General features: G+C 41.4%; 1 protein-coding gene across 1 annotated transcript in view; it reads left to right on the top strand.

The window, feature by feature from the left end:
- Positions 1–27,356, top strand: part of LOC308093699 (uncharacterized protein) — a gene marked incomplete at its 3' end in the record, with an annotated part of 66,639 nt that extends 39,283 nt beyond the window's left edge. The window contains exons 6-7 of the mRNA XM_080440026.1: positions 22,583–22,750; positions 27,291–27,356. Of these exons, the coding sequence (XP_080296152.1) occupies positions 22,583–22,750; positions 27,291–27,356 (234 nt within the window). The remainder of the gene's footprint in view (positions 1–22,582; positions 22,751–27,290) is intronic.
- Positions 27,357–27,447: the final 91 nt, after the last annotated feature.

Here is a 27,447-nt window from a genome sequence, read left to right as displayed (position 1 = left end):
ACACACACACACACACACACACACACACACACACACACACACACACACACACACACACACACACACACACACACACACACACACACACACACACACACACAGATGAAATGGTGTGTGTCATTTTGCACTTTTGATATAACTTTGAAAAGAAAAACGTTGAAATGAGCTTGAGATGTTTATCAACAAGATTCATGTTGATAAACGTTGAGATGTAAAAAAGCTATATAAAAGTATATTCAAAAGCACTTTCTCAGTGTTGTTAGTTTGAAAACAACTACTGTACAGATGTCTGATGTCAGTAATGTGTCACTGAAGTTGAAAATATAAGGGTCTAATCACTGTTCTGCTTGAGAGAGACTGTTTCAGAAAAACCTCATTATCTCTGCTTTTTGTTCCAGACAGCTGATTTTGCTGAAAGCAAGCTATATTCAGCTACCAATAGCTAAAGAACAGAGCATGCTAGGAACTCACTTTTTTTTTCTGGTTAAAGTAGAGATTCTGATCTTTATTTTGAGGTATTCCATGTGTTCATAGTCCTTCCAAAAAAATCTGTGGGTCTAGATAGACTGGTCAGAATGCTCAAAAATGTCTGGCACAGGCAGCTATGGCTGGTGTTTTAACTCTGGCACTCAATGTGTTAAAGAGATGGAGAGACATGGAGACCCCTGTTACTGAACAAACACTCTATAGCAATGATTACTATCAGAATATAGAGCTATTTAACACTTATTTTAACACAGAAAGTATCACTTACTCCATTTGTAACCACATGAACCCTAGCATCCCTATTCTGGGGAGAGCATTTGCTGAAGAGATTTCGTGTTGAGGGGAAACAGCAAGGGATCAAGTATAGAGCCTTGGGAGACCCCGGTCAACGAAGTACACTGTATATCGTCTTTGTCGGGTACAAACCTCATATGTACAAAACTGTTACTTTTCAGGATTCAAAGGTAACAAATGTAGCAGATCTACAAGCTCGAAATGCGTCGCTTCGCGCCACGTTTTGAGCTTGTGGATCTGCTACTTTAGATGCTTTTGTGTGACGCTGTAGTATGATCAAGTAGGGCATCAATTTACGAAAAAACACAAAAAGAATGGAGATGAGAGGTTTCTGCCCGACAGCGACGATATGAAACAGAATGAACTGTAAGATGTTGATAATGACTGATGAACGGGGAATAGTAGTTTCTTTGAGGCCAAAACGCCCTGATGTCATATGGCTCTTTTCCACTAATGAGGCGCAGTTTACGGAGCTAGTTCAGGCCAGGCAACTCAAGGGATTGGGGCAACCGATCAGGTGACTAGTCACATGCACTTTCCTCCTGATCGGGTGGTTATAGGTACTGCGTTGTTACCTGCTCACTCTGGCTGCCCTGTCTTGCTGAGCTGACGTGTGTCGCTACTGCTGCTGCTGTTGCTGAGATCTGCTACCGCTGCTTACCTGCTGCTGCCCATGAAGTCATGAACGGGGTGCGGAGGAAATTCCGGACACCGGGATCGCGTCCCTCCCCCCCGGCCAAAGAGATCGACTCTGCGTCCGATCAGCGGCGCCTAGTTCCCGACTGGTAGTCCAAAAACAGCTGGGTACATACGTATGCTGCTGACCATGAATAGTCTCATATTGTTCATGTAGGTGGTCATACGGCGTCGTTGTTCCTTGGTTGATGGTTGTAATCATAGCTACTCAGCTGCGTGCTACTGGTTCTAATCGTGGTATTACTTTCTTTACTTAAGTAAAAAACTAAATTAAATTATGGCTAAATCTCTTGCTAAACGCTCAGCTCAAAAGCAGTAGCGTTCGTCATTGATCGATATCAGTATGGTCAACTAGAGTGTAGAAATAGAGTAACGACACGCTTGATTCCGCCGCAAAACGGGCTCCTTGGGCTATAGTTCCAAACATTGAGTTAGACGGAGCACTTCCGCATTCCGGGCTATAGTTCCAAACAATGGGACTGCCTCATTGAGTTAGACGGAGCACTTCCGCATTCCATTCTTACAATGGGAGTCGACGCTAGTGTCAGAACTCTCTCTATGGCACTGGGTTGACGGTAATTCACCAACAGTGTTGCTTAAGTTGCTATGTTTTCTTATCGTAAGCAACGATGGGCTTGGGGTTCTGTTATGGTCCCCAGTTTAGCGTGTATTTGTTCAAAGTAGTTCACTTTATCTCAAGATTGGGTTTCTAGACCTGGTTGTTTATACTTCTCTCTCAAGAGATGAAGTCACCGATCTATCGTTCACAGAGGAACGGATGCGCGCTGATATGGCTGGTAAGTGCTACTGCTTGGTAGAGAGAGGGCATGGCTTCACTTTGTGATTTGCTTTGCTTGTTCTGGCTCTAATGTTCAGATTAATATCTTTATGTACTGGTTAAAACACGGATATGCTCAGTTGGCTGCATCTTGCTTAATTTATAGTTTAATGTATCATGGTTAGTTCAGTGGCTTTAGATGGTACTCTTATTCTGAAGAGATCGTCCACCGGATGTTGTTGAGGCTTATAGTTGATGACCGAACACTTCTCTACCCATGCGAAGGAGAGATGGGAAGCTAACTTGTGAGTAGCGTTCAAGAAGTAGTCGTTAATGCTGCTAGAATTCATTGAAATTGATTTAGCATTTATCTATAGGAGGTTCTGTTTTGGCGTAGGGCTGGAACGGATGAACTATTACGTTATGGGATAACGGGATAAGTTTGATTCCGTAGTCATGCTGTCTGACTCTATGATTGGTTGACTTTTCTGGTGTAACCTGGGAATTGTAGTCTCTGCTCAAGCCTCCGGAGTCAGATCAGTGGTTATGATACAGGCAGAGAGATTTTATTCACGTGCCGATCGCGGCATAAGCTATATTTATTATTTTATGTAATCTGCGTGGTAAAATAAATTTCAATCAGGCTGGATGGCATAAGATGTTAAGTAATCTCAGTAAGCCACAGCAACTAAAGCATTATATTGATAAAATTATTATACGTTATGAACTTGCTTGTGACTTGCAATATGAGTTAAACAGCAATAATACTAAGTATCACAGCGTAGGATTAATAAATGTGCAAGTCTAGTTGGTGTTAAATATCATAGGTTACGGGTCCGTTCGGATTCCAATCATCATTTAGCAGTATCTTTATCAGAAGGCTGCGAGTATGTTGTAAGGATGTGCATAGATCATTCTATGCTTAAAGCAGTCTGTAGTTGTGCAGACTGGCATTATATCGCGTTTATTTTATTTATGGGCGGATAGTAGTGGTAGGGATGATTTATCTCCATGTGCTGATGGTGGCCATAGTTTATCTCTCGTGTAGCTATGTCTGGCATCTATTTGCAGAGTAGGAAAATGGCACCAGACGTTGTCAATTCATGTAGCAGTTCAATTGCTCTAATATGTGGTGGAGGTAAAGTAGGCGTTTCATATTACGATGAAATAAACAAATGAACTTGCAGTGCAGATTAGACGTTATTGGTTGCATTCTACCGTTGCTTATGCTCTTGTATTGCTAAATTACACTTGTTAAGGATCAGGATGAGCTAAAGGGATTCTCATTTTGCTGCATACACTTGGATAAGAGATGGTAGAGACGTTGTAGCACAGGCTAACGCAGTACGTTTGCTTCTTTGTGGGAGCTTTAGATTGTCGTAGCACAGGTTAGCACAGCATGTTTGCTTATGTGGAAGCTTTGTTTAGATTGTTTGTAGCACAGGCTAGCTCAGCATGTTTGCTTCTATGTGGAAGATTAGAGTGGTGTAGCACAGGCTAGCACAGCATGTTTTGCCTACGTGGAGGCCGAATTGTTAGCACAAGCTATCTCAGCATGCCTTGCTACGTGGATAGCTCTGGATTGTTTGTAGCACAGGCTAGCATAGCATGGTTTGCTTCCCACGTGGAAGCTTGAATTGTCTTAGCACAAGCTATCTCAGCATGCTCGCTACGTGGATAGCTCTGGATTGTTTGTAACACAGGCTAGCATAGCATGGTTTGCTTCCCACGTGGAAGCTTGGATTGTTCGTAGCAAAAGCTAATTCAGCATGTTTGCTTCTCATGTGGAAGCTTGGATTGTTCGTAGCAAAAGCTAATTCAGCATGTTTGCTTCTCATGTGGAAGCTTGGATTGTTGGTAGCACAAGCTAAACACAGCATGTTTTGCTTCCCATGCGTAAAGCTATCAAATTGGTTGTAGCACAAGCTAAACTCAGCATGCTTGCTTCCATGTGGGAGGTACATGGTATATAGAAAAGTTGGCTGCCAAGTGATGTTGTCATGTTATGAGCATCAAGATTACAGAACTAAGGTTATTGCAACAGGATAGATAGTGGGGCTTCAGTAGAGTCAAGATATCAGTCATTTGTCCATGTTGGCTGGTGCGCATCAATTAAATAAAATAAAATAAAAAATATATATATATATTTTCCCGCGACATATCTCGCAGGACGGATAAAAGAGGGACTCCGATGCTGGCTGCTCCTGTTATCAATAGTTACACTATGTTGATGGGCTCTTTGCTTGTCTCATGCCTATCAAAAGCTGGGTGACTGGAAGTATTTGTCCCCGTTTAAAAGGCGTTGCTGTATCCGCCAGAGTGGGATGCTCACGGCATATTTAGCACCACATCACGGTGTGTTCATCACTGGTGTCGAGTGTTGCAGCGCAACCAGCAGCTTGCGGTGTGCGACTGACTGTCAGGATTTGAGGCCACTCTCGCGCATTGACGTGCAGCATGCGTCCCCACACATCCACAAGTGAAGCACGCACGCTTCACTGGGGATGTGTGAGTGGCTTCAGGAAGTAAATTCCTGTCCCAGCGGTCTATAACGGCGTCATCTCGTCCAGGGTGGCTTACCATGGTAATTGCAAGGATAATTTTGCTTCTGGTTCTAGATTCCAGGTTGAGCTACCTACGCTCTTGGCGGCACTGTGAGCTCTCAAGGCAGCGTGAGAGAGCTGCTTGAGATGTGGGCTTCTCAATGTTCTCAGCACTATGCTGCATCATCTATTGTGCGGGCTAGCACAAGGCTCTCAAGCCAGCGTGAGAGAGCGCTTGAGATGTGGGCTTCTCAATGTCTTCTCGGCACCTATGCTGCATCATCTACTGAGCTGCCTAGCTTGCTACTAAAGCTCTGCTAAATCAATTCTGCCAACCCTCTGGCGTCTGGCTCTGTTGGGCCGATCCAGACTTGCAACAGATGGCATTTCGTGCTAAATATATTAGACTATGGATGGAGAGGGATATCGGCGTTAGTTAATATTATTCACATGTCTAATAATCTGCGTCAAGCTCTGCAAGCTATAATTTAAGCTTGTATACCGTATTCTTTCTGCATCAACTGCTATGTTGCTAATATGCGCCACATGGCGTTTAATCAATTTAGACCGAGGCCGATTCTAAAATCTCCTTCTAAATCTGACTAAGTTCTGGAAACTTCAAATAGTAATTAAAAAATATAAAATGCATGTTGCTATACGGTAAATGGCAACATGAACGCAAAATGGGTTAAATTGGTCATAGGATGGCCGGGCTAATCCAGAATTGCAATAACATTGTGTTTGTCTCTCCATCTGTAGGCCTAAACTTGAACTGGTTCACTGCAAAGCTGCGAGAGATCTGCTCAAGCTGTGGGCTTTCTCCATCCTCCGTATTGGTGTAGCTACACCTGCAGCGCTGCTTGTCCTTCCGCTTCTCTTTAAATCTATGGGGCAATGGTCCTCAGGAGCTTACGTAGATATTGGTTAATAAGGATGACATTCTGCAGGCTAAAAGCTCATGAGTATGAGCGCTCTCGCTGTTCTATCGCTAATTCAATAAATGCTGCTTGCACATTATTGACGCTTTAATTACAACTCGGGTGGATGGCTGGGGATTAGTTATTGGTGACTTCATGGCGTTAAAATGTTGGGCTATTTAAAATGTTGGGCTATTTATGACTATACAGTCAGGCTAATATTATTAGTAGTAAGCTGAGTCTATTAGTAAGTGCTGCTCAGGTATCGTTGGGTACTGATTCAGATGTTAAGTAAAGATAGCACGTCTTTACACACATAGTCAGTACACTTTATTTATTATGGATGATAAACAATAGTTATCATTCATCATAGGATGACCTCATTTATATATATATATATACGTATATATATAGCAGATTTCTTTGAAAAATAAATAAATATAGAATGTCCTTTTCGAATCCTACTCGTGGTGCGGCACAGCAGTGGACACCGTAGTGTTAGGATACCGTCTAGGACTCCTGGGTTCAGGATCAACAGGTACCTGGATTCATCAGGCTTGTTGAACACATGGTTGCATGCTGCATTTGTTTAAGTTAAACTTAAAAAAATTAAATGTGAGGAACACTATCATGTTAGTAAGAAACAGGTCATGGAGCTCCACCATTCTCACAGATGGTTGGTCTGGCGTCAGGCCCTGTGCTCCCAAGCCGTTTTGGGGGTTTAATTCATTCCCTGTAAATGCTAATTGGCATGTAACATTCATTAAAATGTTATCCTTACAGGGAATGAATGGATTCAGAGGCCTGACGCCAAACTATGCTTCCTCTTGTTTTCTATACCATGCTCAAGCTTGCAAATATATATTGCTAATAAATATATATTCTAATCCAATCTAAGCGTTGTCTGACTGAAATGAGGCGCAGTTTACGGAGCTAGTTCAGGCCAGGCAACTCAAGGGATTGGGGCAACCGATCAGGTGACTAGTCACATGCACTTTCCTCCTGATCGGGTGGTTATAGGTACTGCGTTGTTACCTGCTCACTCTGGCTGCCCTGTCTTGCTGAGCTGACGTGTGTCGCTACTGCTGCTGCTGTTGCTGAGATCTGCTACCGCTGCTTACCTGCTGCTGCCCATGAAGTCATCCCACCCGCCTCCCCGGCATCCACCTGTAGGCTCTGTTTCTAGAACCCCTTGGGGGTTTAATTCATTCCCTGTAAATGCTAATTGGCATGTAACATTCATTAAAATGTTATCCTTACAGGGAATGAATGGATTCAGAGGCCTGACGCCAAACTATGCTTCCTCTTGTTTTCTATACCATGCTCAAGCTTGCAAATATATATTGCTAATAAATATATATTCTAATCCAATCTAAGCGTTGTCTGACTGAAATGAAAGGTTTTAAAGAACCAGTGAAGTTCTGTGATGATTTTCTTGTTTGCATTTACATTATAACCACAACCACCCCTGAAGGAGGAGGTACGTCATAAAATGTTTATAAAAAAAAAGCAAAAAATAAGCTTGTAGATCTGATATTTTTGGAAAACAATACGATTCTCGATTCCCGATTCTTGGGGTCAAGAAAATTATTCCTAATGAGTTTCATCCAAATTATTTCAGTCATATTGTTTTCATCTGGACTTTAACAACAAAGTGTAGCCTAGTTATTTCCAACAGTTCAAATATTTTTTTAAATAAAATACCAGAGGAGGTTGTGTATCAATTATTGGCTTTGGTGGAATCTTAGATTAGGTGTAGTTCTATTTGACGCAGAAACACAACATAATTGCTTTGATGCAAGTAACATTAACGAGTGTCAACGAGCGTCTAGCTGGACAGTGACACACACACCTCAGCTGTGCTGAACTGACAGTAGACTGGAGTTAGTTAAGGCCTTGAATATGACTGAAGACATGATGTTTACTGTGATTATGGTAAGCTTACATTTCATATCACAAACTCCATAGAGTAAAAAGTCATGGAACTTTAACTAGCAAAAATAAATAAATAATAACAATCGCGATTCTTAAATTTTTTGCACCCCTAGTGTTCAGGTAGCGCACTACGCCACGCATCCCCCCCTCTTTATCCAGAGCCAATAGAGAACCGAAGTCTGACATCACTGCCGCTAGAGGCCGCTATCCGCCTGGGTCACTCTGAGTTATTTCTTGTTTTGAAAATGCCATAGGGTCATTTAAGAACAGCATTCCACAAATAAACAAATGAGACCGGCGATTTTTACTCACCAGGCAATTCTAATATAGGATATGGACATGAAGCATCAACTGATGGTGAAAATGTACTAATTTAATCAAAGTGTTTTATTTTTATTTTCTCCAAACACGTTATCAAATGTAACTCGATATCATAAAAGACACAGAGTCTCACATCTGACAGAATCGCCGGGCTGATTGGTTTATTTTTGGCACACATTTCTAGATGACTATGGTATTTTCAATTTAAAAAAATACTTTCGTGACCATGGGGATAAATAACGGAGTGACGTCAGGACTAGGATACTCTATGGCATAGGTTCCAGGGGGTCCCCAGAAAAACTTGTTAATATAGCATCACAATCGTGGCTTGATGGCTCTTTGCCTGTGTTTAGTCCACAGATCCCTAAGAGTCCCAGGAACCTGTAGAGACTGAACCTGCGAAGACCCTGCAGATATGCATTATAAGCGCATTATTATGCACTTATAAGGCAGGCATTATAACACTCGTTTTTATAATTTTGCATTTATAATGTTTGAGCAGCACGGTTTGAAAAGTTTTGAAAAATATTGAAAATGTAGTTTTTTAACAATCTTCTCTTCTGGGGGTTCCTGGCACAAAACATTTTCATATGGGGGTCCGCGGCCAATTATATATAGACCCACCAGAAAAATGCGATTAGGCGATCGCATAATTTACTGCATAATCAGCAAAATGGCGCATAATTATGCTTTTTTTTTTTTTTTTTTTTTTTGCATCGCAACATTTCGCATATTTCGCAACTTTCCGCATATTTTGCAACTTCAGCAATTTCACTGCATAAAATCACATAAAAGCCCTGCATATTTCATCACAAAGTCTAGTATTTTAGCCCGCATAATCAAGGATTTTAGCCCGCATAATATAGGGACAATACATTACATAATACATACATTTGGGATAAGTAGGCCTACTGCAGTAATGTATTCTGTTTTGTTAGAATAATTGTTAAATAGCTCTATATTGTAATGTTTGTTCAGTAACAGGGGTTTCCCTGACTCTCCAGCTCTTTTATTTACCACCAGTCTTTTATTTTGAAAAGACAAGGAAACCACACTCCGGAACTAGTTAGTTTCGCCTTGTCGAAGTGAAACGATGCTGTTGTAGTTCGTGCGTGTGTTTCTGTGTTTATTAAACAATAGTAAGGTTTATTAAAGCGTCATAATGTCCGCTAAGATGCACATGTTGAAGGTGGTGGTCAGTGAGAGGCTAGACTGAGAGAACGAGCCCAATCGATGGTCTTGAAGGGCGGATCCAAACTCAGCCGCCCGGATTCGTGCGGGGCTTCCTATTGCTTCACCAATCTATGTCCCCGCCTCCCCTCCCCTCCCACCCCCCCCCGGCCTGTGCACGGAGCACGCTGACGTCACCAAATTTAGAGCGACGCCCCTCTGCACTCTGATTGGTTAGGAGATAACAAGGTCCTAAGACCATCGTTCCTGCATGGCTCCCCCAGGCTTTTTTTCTTTTGTAACAAAAAAAAAAGCATGGGTTTCCGAGGCTAGTGAGAGGCTGACGCAGGTGGCCGAGGAGATCTGTTCCCTGGTGGAGAAGATTCTACTGGAATATGAACAAGATCTATACCGAGAGATCACTTCACAGATTGGCCTGCACTTACACACTACAGGTACAAAAACTGCACTTGTCTACATAGTTTGGTTATTTATTTATTTGTTGTTTCTTTTCTACTGACATAATCAATTTGTGATCCATTTCCCATACCTACTACCTGTCGTGTGTTATTGAATCACGTACGCGTGAGTCCAACTGTACTTATTAACGTGGTTAACTTTTATTCACTCCTTCACACACACGTCCCTCACTCTCTGATGACTACAGCTGTGTTGAGCTGTGTTCCGTGAGCAGAAATAACGGAGCAGAAATAAGACTTCCGGTCGACGATCTCTTCAGAATAAGAGTATCCTCTAGACTAGAGTAAAAAGAAACTATTGAAAACCATTGAAAAACTGTTCATTTGTACATTAAAACTATAAATTAAGCATTTAAACGAAGCTATATAAAGCATTATGTTTCTGTGTAACAAAAACGGATTTAAAACATTAATAATTTATCTAAATGGATAAATGCTGTTCAAAGGAGTGCATAGCCTATACAAATTGGACACTGGACAGGAGACGGTGCCAGCACTTCTGAGGTACGCACGCGTTCGGGGAGACCCCCTCTACACCGCCACACTCTCGGCTTAGCGGGAGAGGTGTATTTTGAAAAGTGGCGGGCCGTCCAGTGAGGTCAGGGGTCAGAAAAGGGCCGTTTTCAGTGCATAGCCTATACAAATTGGACACTGGACAGGAGACGGTGCTTAGTGCCAGCACTTCTGAGGTACGCACGCGTTCGGGGAGACCCCCTCTACACCGCCACACTCTCGGCTAAGCGGGAGAGGTGTATTTTGAAAATTGGCGGGCCGTCCAGTGAGGTCGGGTCAGAAAAGGGCCGTTTTCAGTGCATAGCCTATACAAATTGGACACTGGACAGGAGACGGTGCTTAGTGCCAGCACTTCTGAGGTACGCACGCGTTCGGGGAGACCCCCTCTACACCGCCACACTCTCCGCTAAGCGGGAGAGGTGTATTTTGAAAAGTGGCGGGCCGTCCAGTGAGGTCAGGGGTCAGAAAAGGGCCGTTTTCAGTGCATAGCCTATACAAATTGTCTTCGTCATGAAGTGCAGGGGAATGGTGATCTATTTCTATGTGATTTGTTATTTTTATTTCACGTTCCACAAAAGGCTGTTCAACTACAGGGCTGTCTTGCACAACCAACTTTTCCTCCTGGTGCACAACAACTGGCTTAGGCTGCACCTGAACACGGCTATTTTTTTCTGTAAATAAAATCCCCTGTATCAATGCCTCATGATTGCAAGTGGTGGATAAACACGCATAAGTAAGGGTGTCAAAGTCTCGACTCGGTGAAACTCCCACACAGTCCATATGATACCAGCCTCCACAGAGATCACATTCAAGCATTGGTTTTTCTGGGTCATTTGGTGTTTCACAAATGCAATAGACAGTTTTTTTTTTTTTTTTTTTGGCTTCACCCACTCATCACCTAGTGGATCTTTGGCACGTCTTTTGCCCACACGCATTTTCATGGGTGTAGCAGATGTATTAGCTTGTAGATAGACCCTCTGCAGCTATCTTGTCAGCTTTATCTGAATATGCACTAATATGTTTCTTCTCTGTGGTCAAGGTATCACCAATATCTGGACATCCACTATTGTCATCCATATCCTGTATGTTCCCAATATCAACTGAACATGCAAGAGTATTTTGGTCTCCCTCATCAAACAGATTAATAAGGCCTTTCACATCACCTCTATTTACTTGCCAAATTTGACAGAGATGTTTAACAGAAAGTCTCTCTCTTTTTTGTGAACTAATTGGCCAACCAAGTTCTATTGCAACATCTCTCCAGAAGCTGACATTGTCTCTGTCTGTGTGTTGTTTTTGCATTGTGTGTATTGTTTTAGCAATGGGAAGATAATTTGCATTGTCTTTCTGTCTATTTTTATGTTTCAAAGCAAAGTTTTTGCTGCCACCACATAATTTCAACTTGTTATCTGTACGATTTGTGACTTTGTCCTTCTTATCACTGGCAATATCACTAATATCACTAACCCCAGCTCCAAAAGCTTTGCCTCTCTCCCCCTGCCTCTCTCTGCCTAACAGAATGAGATGTTGGTGTGTGCCTTTATTAATGGTCTTGAAACCAGCCTATTTTCCCGTTCTGTGTCTCTCTCCGTTCCTGAGATATGATTGATGTAACATTGACTGTGACCATGATTGTGCCATTTTTCTAGGGCAGCCTGGAGATCATTTCTACCAAGTTCCATGAAAATCTGCCACTCTCTTCTGGAGTTATTTTCTTCTCAACAGACTCGCACACAGGAGTATTATTTTGTTTGACTCCTATCACTATCATTTAACATTGAAATAGTGTATACGTTTTGTAAGTGACTATAGCAGAACCCCACCATTTTTAACATTCACAATTATAAAGAATATAAATAATGAATGAAAATAAACTTAAGTGCATACTTTTAGTGGCATGTCTATTAGTACATCATGTGTACCTACCAGCTTAATATCAATCAGGCAATGGATGTGGAGCCATTTCAAAATGTGTGACATTTTCAAAGAGAACTCTGGAACTAATCTGAACAAGAATCAAGAGGGATTTATTTGTCACTTACTCAATACAGGTACAAGCAGTGAAATGTTGAGACCTGTTTCTACAGAGACTGTGCTAACACAACCAAACAAAATATGTCAGTAACAAGTAACAATACTGATGTAATTAAGTAGAAGTACAATTATAGATAACAGATATAAAATTAAAGTACAGATGGAATGGCAGGTATGATAAACCTTGTGCGTATGTCACAAGTGCCACGGCAAATAGCTGTCTCGTGTCCAGCGTCCAATTTGTAAAGGCTATGCACTGAAAATGGCCCTTTTCTGACCCCTGACCTCACTGGACGGCCTGCCACTTTTCAAAATACACCTGTCTGGCTTAGCGGGGAGTGTGGCGTTGTAGGGGAGGTGTCCCCGCACGCATGCGTATGTCAAAAGTGTTGGCATCGTCAGCCGGCGCCTGTCCAGTGTCCACTGTTGTCTGAAAACAGCACTTTTCTGACCTCTGACCTCACTGGACGGTCCGCCACACTTTTTCTTCAAGTTCAGGGGCGCTCAGTTATGGAACAGTTCTCACAAACACACACACACACACACACACATTTTGTATACATTTTTCGGATTACATTCTTGTTTGTATTGTATTTTAGTTTTTAAATAGGTGAGATCAACTTTATAAACCCCCCTGCTTTATTTTTTAAATCTCACCAGCACTATCTACTATTATTATTTGTAGCATATTTTGTGGTCTCTTTTATCATTGTTTATTTGCTTCTGCAATAAACAATATTATATCCTGATAATTTTCCAAGAGTGACCCGGCCTAGAGTCAGCAATATTACAACAATGGACAAACAATACAAAAACAATACATATATGTAACACACACAAATCAATATCCAGTTAAAGTGCAAAACAGTGCTAAGTGCACATTTAATGGGGGTCAATAGCCAATTTCAAACTGGAACAACCTGGCACTTAGAAGTGATCTAGTATAAGCCATTTAAAAAGACATAGGCCTACTGTACATCATAAATGTATTTTTTAAATACAAATGTGTATTTTTTTTTAAACTTGCCACTTAGAAGTGTTTTAGTATGAGCCATTTAAAATGCATACATCATAAATGTATTTTTAAAATAGATTTGTGTCTTTTAAAAAACATTAAAAAAATCACGATCTTATTTTGAAGGTAACCGGAAACCTTATTTCTGCTGGCTCGAAAACCGGATGTCCTATTTCTGCTCATGGAACGGAGCTGCTGTGTTGCTCTCGCCGGTGGCACTCCCCGTGACGTCATCGCCCGTCGACCCTGTAGTCTTTCTTGCATAGCACAATCACACCACACTACCCACACTAAAATAATGTTAAATGTCAAATGGTGGACCTTTCCATTTTAGAGCTGCAACTATTGATTATTTTTATTAATCGGCTAATAATGATTGAGAAGCATTTTTTTCCCTACAAGCTCATAATGCACTGTGATTATGTTGTGAGCTTGTAGGTAGATCTGTTATTTAGAAAAACTTGTTGGCTATAATGACAAGGGGAAAATACTATACTAATGTTACAGAAGAAGAAGAAAAAATAGTTAAACCAGGATTTGCCTCTTGTTGTGTTCAAGAATTGTACATTCTCTGAAAACAGTGATTCTCAAGTCCTTTTCAATGTTGTCAACCCCATTAATCAATCATGATTTGGGGGAATCCAGGAGAAACTCAAATTTCATAGGCTATAGGATGTATAGATTCATGTGCTGAGTCAGCTGCTGTTTATCCTCCAGGTTTAAACGTTTGTTCAACCTGTTTGTGTTGTCGTTGTTTATGTCATTGTTGATGTTGTTGTTTATGTCTTTGTTGTTGTTGTTTATGTCTTTGTTGTTGTTGTGTCTCCTCCGTAGACGTGTCGCTACAGCGTTTCACGGGGGGGCCGGTTGTAGTAGAATCATGTGACGATTCACCCAAAGAAAACCACAACATCAGTGACCCAGAAGAAGCGCTCCCCAGACCAGAACCATCCATTAAAGAGGAACAGGAGGATGAATGGAGTGCTGGGTTTGAAGACCCTGAACCTCAGGGTAGGACTGTACAATATACCTTTAAAAAAAACTACGAAAACTAAATATATGATGACTAAAACATAGACTAAATATATAGACAATTTTGTCAACAAATAAAAACTAGACTAAAATGAAAAATAGTGGAGAAGAGATCCAGTAGAACATTTTATGTTTGGTTGTGCTCGGGTGTTGTGCTCTGAAAATAGCAGATCTACAAGCTCGCAACGCGTCGCAATGCGAGCTTGTAGATCTGCTATTTTCAGCATGCAACCAAGTGTAAAATCTGCCATTACAACGCCATCAAGGCCTGCCAATACTTTTTTTTCCGGACAAAATCAACTGTAGATGGAATGATTTTATGTTTTTCATTAGTTTTTTGTTTTGTTGTTTAATCTTATTCATTGTTTGTATATTTTGTCATTTGGTATGTGATATGGACCTTAAGTCTGAAATAAAGATTCAATTGAATTTAGTCTAGACAAAAACTGAAACTTTTCAGATGACTAAAATATAACTAAAACGAAATGAAATTGTATTCAAAAGACTGTGACTAAACTAAATCAAAATGTGCTTTCAAAATTAACACTGATTACAATGCATAAATAGAAAACAAAAACACCCATAAACATCATCATGTCGTTGTTTTTCCAATATGTTTCAGCTCCGCCTCCGAGACATGAGAAGGACACAGAGGTCATTAAGTTCATCTACAGTCCTGTCTGTAAGAGCGAACAGCTGAACACGGAGCCCGAGTCCCTCCCCGAGACCGAGGCGCAACACACCACGCCGCCACGGGAGGACGCTGTTCCCTGTACCTCTACGGAGCCCTGTGGTGCCACGGTTACAGCTGTGCTCTGCCTCCCTGCCGACTTCCAAACCTTCACAGAGGTACACCTGTCACTAATCAATTCAAATCTAATCTATTCCAATCTAATCTAATCAAATCAAATTACACTGGCTGCGGGTACATGGACAGTTTCATTCGGAATGAATACACTTCTATTCGGAATGAATGAATGGATGAATTCATTCAGAATAGATTTGCTCATGTAAACACCTCAATTGGAATAGAATATTCCATTCCAGTCTGACCCGAATGAATTTTCATTCGGGTTAGGAGGGGTGGTATAGACCGTTTGAATCGGTATATACCAACCGGAATTGACCATGTAAACACCTTATTCCGAACGCTCCTCTCTGTTTGGAATACATGCATTCCTTTGCGCATGTCCGTGCTTAGTAGTGCTGCCAGTTGTCCAAAAATGACCTATTAAATCTCTAATTCGGCCACGGTTGGTGCTGAGAAGCGCTCACTCCTGCGGGATAAAATGAATGATTCTATTCTATAGCGTCATTTAATAAGCCCAGATTTGTCCAGGAGAACGGACGCTCCGAGGATTGCTGGCCGGCTACACTATATGGATATTTTTTTTTATAAACAGGTATTTTAGTCCTCAGTTTTTAAAAAGAATCCCTGGCCACATGACAAAGATTTAAAAAAAAATCCCTGTCCACACGTAAACGCAGAAACGCATTGATCAGCTGCAAGCTTCAATTTGAAATCAGATTTTAAATTTATTTTATATATGAGGGGCCAAATACATATACATTTTTAATCACATGTTAAGGCCCAATACTGCAATAGCTGCATTATTTTAATAGCATACGTGAACAAAAATAAATGAAAACAACATTATTAGGGCGCAGCTGCAGCGAAAACATTTGAGTTTTACTTCATCAATTCATTCCATGGGCAGCTGGAACGGTCGTCCAAAAACACCCCGCCCCATGCACCTTTTGAGCGGGCCATACGCGGCCGCTCCATGGTCGCTGGATTTTCACCCGGGGCGATTGTGTTTTAGGACGACAGACCCCGCATACAACCCGTGTGCGCTACTCAGTGCAGAAAGAGGGGTTTCGTCACAGTGAATGAGTTACAGCATGTTTCAAAGCCTTTTCATAATAATACAAGAAAAACGTGACATTCGGCATAATGAGTAGCCTATACTTTCTACTTTAAGTGTATTTTGATGCCAATACTTTTGTACTTTAGCCATAAATGAGCGTGCCTTGTTTCATAGACTGTAAGTGTTGCTCTCTCTCTCTCTCATTTATTATTATAATGACCATGAGCGGTCGGGTGTTTATGTAGGCCTATTATTATTTATTATTATAATGACCATTATGACGTCATCGTACCTACATGAGAAATGTGACAAATAGTATAGGCTAGCCTAAGTTTTACCGTGTCTGGTACCAATACAAAAAAAGAAACTGGTCTGAACTTGTAGATCTGCTAATTTTGCATTAAAACGGCGATAACAAAGGAACACAGGCTTGCACCGCATACAACGCTGCCTGGCCAGGAGTCGGTGCGTTGCTTCCCGGCCTGCCTACGACCAACAGACCTCCGCCGCGGAGGCACAAGGGGGCTATTGCCTCCTCCCCATGCCCACCAGGGGAAGCTCTGCTCTGGGTAGTGGCCCCTGGTCCATGCCCGGGCGTAGGCGGGAACCACTTTGCGCATGTCAAAAGTTATATTCCGAATGAATGCTTTGGTCATGTAAACGAGGAATACTTTTATTCAGGTCCCATGTAAACAGGTGAGTGGAACAGATTCCTCTATTCGGAATGAGTTCATTCGGAATGAATTCATTCTGAATGAATACATGATGGTCCATGTACCCGCAGCCAGTGATTCCCAAAGCAAAGTATAATAATGTTTTGGCACAAAGGTATACCATTCTATATTTCATGGATATTGAACAGGGTTTCCGGGGACCCCTAGGGGGTCCTCAGAGTTACTACAAGGGCTCCGGCAAATCTTTGTGAGAATATTTTATTTGAACTGAGAATCCCTATTCTGGGAGGAATATTCGGCCAAAAAATTGCCGATCTGTAAGCTCACAACGCGTCGAAACGTGACGCGTTGTGAGCTTGTAGATCTGCTATTTTTGGCAAAGACATTTGATGTAAAGGGAAAACGGAGCAGATCAATAACAGAGCCAAAGCTCAAGTATCAAGGGTTTACGTAGTTAAATGTCAGAAAATACACATGAACATGAATCCAACATATTAATAGAAAAGATAATGTGTATTAAACAAACAAAAAACACTGATGATAGTGCTGCGAAACAAGTCTATGAGGCTATCTATAAAAATGCAACATCATTGTACAATAGGTGTAGGGGTCCCTGCTTCATCTCTTTCTCAGCTAAGGGGTCCTCGGCCTGAAAAACATAAAAAAGCTGTGCTATGTTTTATGCTTATTTCGTTTTTTTGCTTAACACTAGCCCTAACCCTCGAGGCATAGCACACTGAAGCGAGACCTTCATTCTTGCACCATATTATGATTCCTATAGGCGAGGAAATGGGGTAAATGTTGTGGAAAACTTAACATTGTTAAAAATGTGTGACTATAAATGGTCATCTAACACAGTGGTCCTCAAACTTTTTCAAGTCAAGGACCCCAAAATGTATATGTTTTTGGCTGTGGACCCCCATCTCAAAAACATTTCGTACCAGGGACCCCCAGAAGCAAAGTTTTGAGTTAAAAATGTCAGCTTTAAAAATATATATATTTGCAAAGATTTGCACACGAAGTGACACGCAATGAGCTTGTAGATCTGCTATTTTTGGAATAGCCAAAGTATAAAGTATGGTTAAAGTGGTTAAAATCCCCCCCCCCCCCCCAAGCACCCCTGGGGGTCCCCGGACCCCACTTTGAGAACCACTGATCTAACGTGTCACGCTGGTTGACAGCCCTACGCGGAGGCGGAGCTAGCGGCGGACGGCGGTGCGACGGTGCCGCGGCGGTGCCATTGTATGGTGTGTTGGGTGTCGTTCAGCGACCGCAGCTCTCTGTGGAACCACGCCAAAGTCCACGGCGACAACGGTGTGCCCAAATGCGGCCTCTGTGGCAAACTGCAGCCCACCAGGTCAGTGATAACCCACAGGGGTGCAACTGTTATTAAAACTAAGTGATTGAACCCCGTTAAGACCGGGAAAGCATCTGTCTCGTTTTAGATTTCTTTGGCTATTCAAAAATAGCAGATCTACAAGCTCATAGTGCGGCACTCTGTGCCGCTCTACAAGCTTGTAGATCTGCTATTTTTCAAACATTTAGAAAATGTGTGCAAATCTTTGAATATATATATATATATATATATATATATATATATATATATATATATATATGAAACATATTCTGAGGGGGTCCCTGGAACATCATATTTTAAATTTTGGGGGTCCTTGACATGAAAAAAGTTTGAGAACCACTGATATTATAGCAACATATGTTTTTTTTTTTAAACTGTTAGGATTTAGAAGACATTTGTAGAATCCCCAGAAGATTTGAGTTAAAATTTTCGCTTTAAAAATATATATATATTCAAAGATTAGGACAAATTTTCACGATTTAAAAAAAAATAGCAGATCTACAAGCTCATAGCGCGACACTCTGTGCCGCTCAATGAGCTTTTATATCTGCTAGTTTTTGAATAGCCAAAGAAATCTAAAATGACACAGATTCTTTCCCGGTCTAAATGGGTTAAACAAGTGGTTCTCAACCTGTGGGTCAGGACCCCCAGGGGGGTCCCCACATCATTTTGGGGGGGGGTCCCATGATGACAGTGAAGTGACAATTTAAGGACCTTAAGACCTTTTTAATAGCTCAACAAAAAAAAGAGAGCGAGAAAATAAGAAGACCATTACTGCATCAAAAGTAATCAACAAACTACAATAAAAACTGGTCAAACATTGGCCAAATTGTCAAATAATATAAGAAAGAGGCAAACATTGTTCACAATATGTATCTGTGGAACTGAGTCAAACAAAATGTAATGCATTCCAAGTGCTTGTCAGGGTGGGGGGGTCCCCAGTTCAAATGTGATTAGTTTCGGTGGTCACAGCCTGAAAGGGCCATAGAGGTGCAACTGTTAATCACACTAACTGTGCGTTTTAACAGCGGGCGATCAGGATAGTATTTTCCGGAAGTGCATTATATGTCTATGAGAGCCGGCAACTACTGGCGATAGGGCGAAGTGGGCGGGGGGAGGCGATGAAAGATGGATTTTCTTTATGTTTTGGACGATGTCGCCCGGCGATCGCCCGCTGTTAAAACGTACTGTAAGGGCAGGTACACACTGTAGGACTTTTAAAGTGGTCGGGGGTCGTCTGATCGTTAAGCATGTCACACTACAGGAGTCTATTTCTTGAAATCGTCTCTCACATATCCTTGTGGTTTTCACACTATACGATTGATCACCGACTAGGGATCACACACTGTAGGATAGTTCACTAGGATGCTATCCAGACCCGATACATACATTTGTTTTTATTCCAATTCATTTTAACCGACATCTCATGAAAACGTGCACAGCTCCCGTGATATGCGCGAGACCGAGACAGGACGCTATTGATTGTTGAAATTAAATCATTAATTCTGTATGTATCTCTCTCTCTCTCTCTCTCTCTGAAACAAGTCAACCAGCTTAAAAGTGCGCAATGAAACTCAGTAACAGCGTTGCCATGTCCGCTTATTATAAGCGACTTTGGGCTTGTTTTTCTGTAGAGTTGCTTGTAAATATTGGTTGTTGCGGGGTGCGTTTTTGGGGCTTATTTGTGTAGTTGCTTATTTGGCCTTGTTTCCCAATGTTGTTTAAACCAGTGGTTTAAACAACACATAATATGTATTTGTCCACAGACCCCCCGTCTGAAAATATGTTGTGCCATCATAGACCCCCATACAAGATTTGTGTGGATTTGGAAAATATTCCACAATTTTCTCAAGATTTTTCTTTGAAAATAGCTGCGACGCGTTGTGAGCTTGTAGATCGGCTATTTTCAAATATCCAATGTATTTGTAAATAGGTTTAAAGTGCTCAAGTGGCCTTTTCTTGGGCTTGTTTTCATAGACCTGGTTGCTTATTTCTCTCGCAACATCTGGCAACACTGTTCAGACACAGCGCATACTGCATTCACACTCACACACACACACACACAGAGCTCGCTCTCGCTCTCTGTCTCTCTCTCTCTCGCTCTCTGTGTCTCTCTCTCTGTACAATTCCTCTAAAAGCCCACCAGGCTCGCTCACTCTCTCATTTTGTTTTATAATGTTAACTTAATACAGGACTGGACGGTAATATTGCGGTAGGGACTGTTTGTTGTGGTCAGATCCAGCGACGCTCCCCTAGCCACGGTGGCTGTAATGTGCTCTCATTGGCTGTAGCGTGCATCTCCTCGCAGACCCTTTCATACGGTATGATACTGTCCGATCTCCTGTCTGCGACAGGGCCGAATAACTAACCAGATAGATATTAGAAAACGGTCGCATAGCCATCCCAGAGCGGATGATCTTGGCCAGATCGCCTCACTGAGCCTTTCACACACAGCGAGCATTATCTCGCCGATCACAGGCCGATCTGCGTCAGATCGGGAGGTTTTGTCGGCGAGCGCCAAAAAAGGTCGCAGACAGCATTATCGGACCAAATATCCTGCAGTGTGTACCTGCCTTAAGTGATTTAAACCATTTAGACCTGAGGCCGATTCTAAAACGCCTTCTAAATCTGAACAGTTTTCTGAAAAACATATAATATGTAGCAACATCTAAATGTGACCTGGATTGAAAGGTATGATGAAGACTAATAGGTTACAACAGGTCTGTCCATTATTTTTATTTTTTTTATTCTAAATTTTTATCCCACGATTTTGTAACCCTATTTTTTACACCCAGTGCCAATTGTCTATGTAATCCTGGGCACTACCTTCCCTCTGCCAAACTAGGGAGGCCAGGGCCGAGCTCATGCCTCCTTCAATGCATGAGAGCCAGGTCTGTCCATTATTAAAATATTGATAATCAATCAATGCAAGCTCACAATGTGTCACAATGCAACGCACTGTGAGCTTGTTGATCTAAATTACATATTTTTGAAGTTTGCTTTGTTGCTCGCTTTGTTGTGTTCTATCCTTTTGAATACTTGTATACTTGTATCTTATTATGCATTGGATGCCCTTGTTTTTCAATCTAACCAGGGAGTGTCTGTTGGAGCACCTTCAGATACACGTGCACGTGTGTGAGTGCTGCGGGAAGACCTTCAGGAGACATAAGGACCTCAAGGTCCACAAGCGTTTCTGGTGTGACAGCACCGGACAGAAACGCTTCACCTGTAAGGTAAGACAGACAGACAGACACATGTGCTGTCAAACCACATTATGTGGTGTTTCACCACAGTCACATGTGTTGTCCGTATTGCCAGTGGACTAACTTAACTGAAATTGTTAACTTAAATTTTACAATGTAAGTCAATGTAAGATATGTCATAGATGAGTGATGTCATAGATGAGTGACTAGGTCAGTGGTGCTCAAAGTAGGGACCAGGGACTCTCGGGGTTCCTTGAGGGGATTCTAAATTGACCCTTACAAGTCTGTAACATTTGTACACTGTCAGAGTTGAGGGGTAGCTTTGGACGTATGAGGTTTTCCCCCTGACACAGACGTATTTGTATCAGGGCTGTCAGAACAAATTTCGCTATTCGAAAATAATTTGAATGTGAAAAAGATTAATAACATTTGAATGCTAAAATTGCCATTCGAATGTAGTTTAAAAGAAATATATATTTTTAAATTTTAAATACATCTTTTTTATATCCTGACCTACCAATGTGAAAATAAATGCTTTCATTATGTCACGCATGATCAACAATAAAGTTTGAGTGCATGCAGTGCACACAGAAAACCTGTGTGTGTGTGTGTGTGTGTGTGTGTGTGTGTGTGTGTGTGTGTGTGTGTGTGTGTGTGTGTGTGGTGTTACATCACGTTGGTTCAGCGCAGAGGCAGGCAAGACTCCTCTCTTCCTTAAAGTTTCACCCTATAAACGTCGCTTGAAAGTTACGTTTTAGAAACTTTAATAATTATGACAACAGCGAAAGTTTTGATGTAACATTATCCGTCTGTAATGTAGAGGAAGCTCAGCTAATCAGCTCAGCTTCTCTCTGTCGCACTAGCACAGCTGTCCTTCCTTCAACAACATGCAGACAGTTGAGCTGTAGTGTAGCTCCGCCTCAGCCGATCTGCAAGACCACAACGCTTGGCTGATGCAACACGGTGTGGGCTTGTAGCTCAGCTGTGTTCTCTGCGCAACACCGTTGTACACCGAAGCAAAAACAGGCAATTGTATGTGTGCACGTGTGTTTATTATTGTACTACTATACATTATTTTATATAATTATATATTATATAAAACATTCCAATATATTCGAATATTAAAAGTAATAAAGCGTTGAAATTCGAATGGGATTATAGAGGAGAACTGAAAGCCCTAATTTGTATTGTGACACACGTGTCTTTCTTTGCTTAGTTTAGAACATTAATTCTCTCCAAAAAATATCATGTTTCTTTTTGCCTGCAGGTGTGTGGGAAAGGCTTCAGAAGCAAGAGGGGCATGGAGATGCACATGAATAAGCCCACGAACGAGAAGCCGTACCGCTGCAGCGTGTGTGGGAAATGCTTCAAACTCACGGGGTGTTTGATCCGACACTCCCGCTCGCACTCTCAGTGGAGGAGCAGTGGAGGACAAGTAAAGTAATTAACTCGTTACTATTTGAGAGCAGTAACTAGTAACTATAACTTGTTACTTTTTTAAAGTAAGTTGTAACTTGGCCAACACTGCTTATAACGTTATTTGAGCAAAATATATGTCACCACTTCTCCAGTCGACCCCCTTGCTTTGTTAGGACACTGACACAGGTCCTTAGTTAGTCCATTGCCATAATTAGGGTTGGGACCCAGAACCGGTTATTGTTCTGACCCGGTTCTGAGATTGAAGAACCGGAGCCGGTTCCATCGTATTTGCATTAACGGTTCCCGCAAACGGTTCCTGGAATTTCTCATCTGTCTTCATTTGGCTCAGCTGTGTGCATTGCAAGCGACTGTGGTGACGTTACGCCACCTACACGTGAGTGAGTGGGGTGGATACGTCCACTGCTCTAGTCGCAGCACCATAATACTGAGAAATGCTGTTAAAATAGGACCAGATTGAAGGGGAAGGCAGCTCTGGGGTAGTTAAGCTGGACGTATACTTCGTTGTACGACATCCTCGCATGCTGAAAAGCAGAAGTGACGTGTTGTGAGCTTGTAGATCGGCTATTTTCGATGACGAGAGGTTATCGAAGCAGCTTCTAACATGGCTACTACATGGCACTCGACCCCCTTGTTAAGCCTTTCTTTTACACTTCTTAGTGTGCAACAGAAATATACATGATGTTAATCTAGTAATATACTAGTAACTAATTCAAGGTTTCTGTATTGTTACATCATCTTGTATTGGTGTATAGGAGTAAACTTATCATTTCAATTCTATGTTTTTATAGGTGTTTCTGCAGGCTTTGCATAATGTAGTTTTACATGCAAGCACATCAGTGTATGCAGTGCAGGTGGTTTCAGAGAGTTACTTCTCTGAAACAAAAGTTACAAGGTCCTATAAATTAATTGTGAAAACATTACAGCAATTCATTGATATAAAAATTAAGATATTTACTACTACTTTTACTTTTACTTGTGCTTTAAGTATTTTTAAAAGCATGTACTTTTGAATACATAATTACATTTAAAAGCAATTACTTTTTTAGTTACTTGAGTAACATATTGAGCTACTTTTACTTGTAGTGGAATAGATATGACCAGGAGTATCTGTGCTCTTACTCAAGTACTGGGGTTGAGTACTTCGTCCACCTCTGGCTATGAGCTTGTATATCTGCTATTTTTGAATAGTCAAAGTGTAAAATAATGGTTTTAGGCTATAGCTAAAAATCTAAAATGACACAGATGTGTTCCCGAATTGAATGGGTTAAAGGGATATTTCATATTTTGTGGGTCATTTCATGGTCTACTGAGGCCTTTGTTAGCACCCTGGACAGTTTTTAAGTTGCTTGGAAGGACCGCCCACAGGAAACACAGACAGACACTAGGGTGCATCCACACATGAGCTGCAAGTTGACACTCGGAAGTCGGGAAGTCCCATCCTCTCCCATGTTAAGTTAAAAACCGGAAGTTCCGTCCCGATGCGCGTCTGAAGCTTATATCCGGGTTCCCCTTTTTTCATTGAGTAACGGCCAAAAATGTCCGGAACCGGAACAAGGGCTTGCGACCCTAGCGTCAACTTGCAGCTCATGTGTGGATGCACCCACTCAGTAGATATAGAAACCTAGATACCTCATTGGGTGCATCCACGCATGAGATGCAAGTCCCATCCACTCCCATGTTATGGGAAAAACCCAAAAGACCGTCCCGGTGCGTGTCTGAAGCGCATATCCGTATTCCGCTCTTCCTTGAGTAACGGCCAGAAATGGCCAGAACCGGAACAACTGTTGTCGGCTTGCGACAACTAGCGTCAACTTGCATCTCATGTGTGGATGCACCCGTAGGAGCGACCTGTATCGTAGCCGCCATATTAGAGGGAGCACGCTTCCTGACTCCTGGCCAATCACAGCGCGTCTTTCGCGGGACTTGTCAGAATCTAGTTGTATAAAAATATCCTGTTGTATTTTTATAGAAACTAGATTCTACCAAGTCTTGGAAAAGACGTGCTGTGATTGGCCAGTAGTCAGGAAGCGTGCCCCCTCTAATATGGAGGCCGCGATACAGACGCCCCAGAGTCGGAGGAGGCATCTACCTTTATGTCTATGGACTGACAGGATGTCGCTCAGCTCTCTGTCAGACAGGAAGGACCGCCCACAGAAAACCGAGACAGACAGGATGTCACTTAGTTCTGTGTCAGATTGGAACCTTCCACTAAAGAAAGTGCATTTATCATCTTCAATTTTATAGTGTTTCAGTTCCAATTTTGTCAATATTTTGTTTTGTTTCATCACTTAAAAATTTGAAAATTTGAAACTTGAAATTGCTATCCCAACCTGAAAATGTATGTTCTGTTTATTAAAGAGATGGAGAGACATGGAGACTCCTGTTACTGAACAAACACTCTATAGCAATGATTACTATCAGAATATAGAGCTATTTAACACTTATTTTAACACAGAAAGTATCACTTACACCATCTGTAACCACATGAACCCTAGCATTCCTATTCTGGGGAGAACATTTGCTGAAGAGATTTCGTGTTGAGGGGAAACGGCAAGGGATCAAGTATAGAGCCCTGGGAGACCCCGGTCAACGAAGTATACTGTATATCGTCTCTGTCGGGTGGAAACCTCATATGTACAAAACTGTTACTTTTCAGGATTCAAATTCAAAGGTAGCAAAAGTAGCAGATCTATAAGCTCGTCGAGACGCGTTTCGAGCTTGTAGATCTGCTACTTTAGATTAACTAAATAACACAAAAAAATATGGAGATAAGAGGTTTCTGCCTGACAGCGACGATATGAAACAGAATGAACTGTAAGATGTTGATAACGGCTGATGAACGGGGAATAATGTTTCATAATATTAGTTTCTTTGAGCCCAAAACACCCTGAGCTCTTTTCCACTAATGAAGGGTTAACCCAGAACCTTCCAGAACCTGAAACTTTAAAGAACCAGTGAAGTTCTGTGATGATTATTTTGTTTGCATTTATATTATAACCACAACCACCCTTGAAGGGGGAGGTACGTCATAAAATGTTTATTAAAAAAAGCAAAAATATGCTCGTAGATCTGCTATTTTTGCTATTTTATAGCAAAAAAAAAATAGTTGGGAAAACAAAACGATTCCCGATTCGATTCAGATTCTTGGGGTCACGAAAGTTATTCCCAATCAGTTTAATCCAAATTATTTCAGTCATATTGTTTTCATCTGGACTTTAACAACAAAGTGTAGCCTAGTTATTTCCAACAGCTCAAACTATTTTTTAAATAAAATACCAGAGAGTGTTGTGTAAAAATTCTTGGCTTTGATGGTCTCTTAGATTAGGTATAGTTCTAGTTGACGCAGAAACACAACATAATTGCTTTGATGCAAGTAACATTAACGAGTTTCAACAAGCGTTAGCTGGACAGTGATACACAAACCTCAGCTGTGCTGAACTGACAGTGACTGGAGTTAGTTAAGCCCTTGAATATGACTGAAGACATGATGTTTACTGTGATTATGGTAAGCTTACATTTCATATCACAAACTCCATAGAGTAAAAAGTCATGGAACTTTAACCAGCAAAAATAAATAAATGATAAGGATAATATTTTCAAAAAATATATTTTGTTTTGAAATTGTGAATCGATTTTGAATCGTTGATAATAATAATCGGGATTCTTACATTTTTTCCACCCCTAGTGTTCAGGTAGCGCACTACGCCACGCATCCCCCCTCTTTATTCAGAGCTAATAGAGAACCGAAGTCTAACATCACTGCCGCTAGAGGCCGCTATCCGCCTGGGTCACTGAGTTATTTCTTGTGTTGAAAATACCATAGGGTCATTTAAGAACAGCATTCCACAAATTCACCAGGCAATTCTAAAATAGGATATGGACATGAAGCATCAACTGATGGTGAAAATGTACTAATTTAATCAAAGTGTTTTATTTTCTCCAAACACAGACGTTATCAAATGTAACTCGATATCATAAAAGAAACAGAGTCACACACCTGACAGAATCGCCGGGCTGATTGGTTTATTTGATGACTCTTGATGACCCTATGGTATTTTCAATTTAAAAAAAAATACTTCCGTGACCCAGGGGATAGATAACGGAGTGACGTCAGGACTAGGATACTCTATAGCATTGGTTCTCAAAGTGGGGTCCGGGGACCCCCAGGGGTCCTTGGAGAGGTTCCAGGGGGTCCCCAGAAAAATGTGTTAATATAGCATCCACAATAATTTTTACCACTTTATCCATATTTATCTGCTATTCAAAAATAGCAGATATACGAGCTCACAGCGCGTCACTCAGCTTGAAATCTTCTGTTTTTGAAATGTTTTGAAAGATCTCTTAGATTTTTACCTGAACAATTTATTTTGGGGGTCCCTGGCACCAAACCTTTTCAGATGGGGGTCCCCAGCCACATACATAGCCCTATCAATTTGGGGGTCCTTGGCACGAAAAGGTTCGAGAACTACTGCTCTATGGAAAGCTTTTGTCAGCAGCTTCCAAGATGTTGTTGATGGCTCTTTGCCTGTGTTTAGTCCACAGATCCTATGAGTCCCATGAACCCCATAGAGGCTGAACCTGCGAAGCACCTACAGCTATAATGCATTCTAAGTGCATTTATATAAGGCATTATATAACAAACTCGTTATAAATGTTTATAATTATACAACAACCTGGATATACAAGATATAC

Source organism: Gymnoscopelus braueri, assembly GCF_963280865.1.
Source record: "Gymnoscopelus braueri genome assembly, chromosome: 10".
In the NCBI taxonomy this organism is placed as follows: domain Eukaryota; kingdom Metazoa; phylum Chordata; class Actinopteri; order Myctophiformes; family Myctophidae; genus Gymnoscopelus; species Gymnoscopelus braueri.
This window is presented reverse-complemented; position numbering and strand designations above follow the sequence as displayed.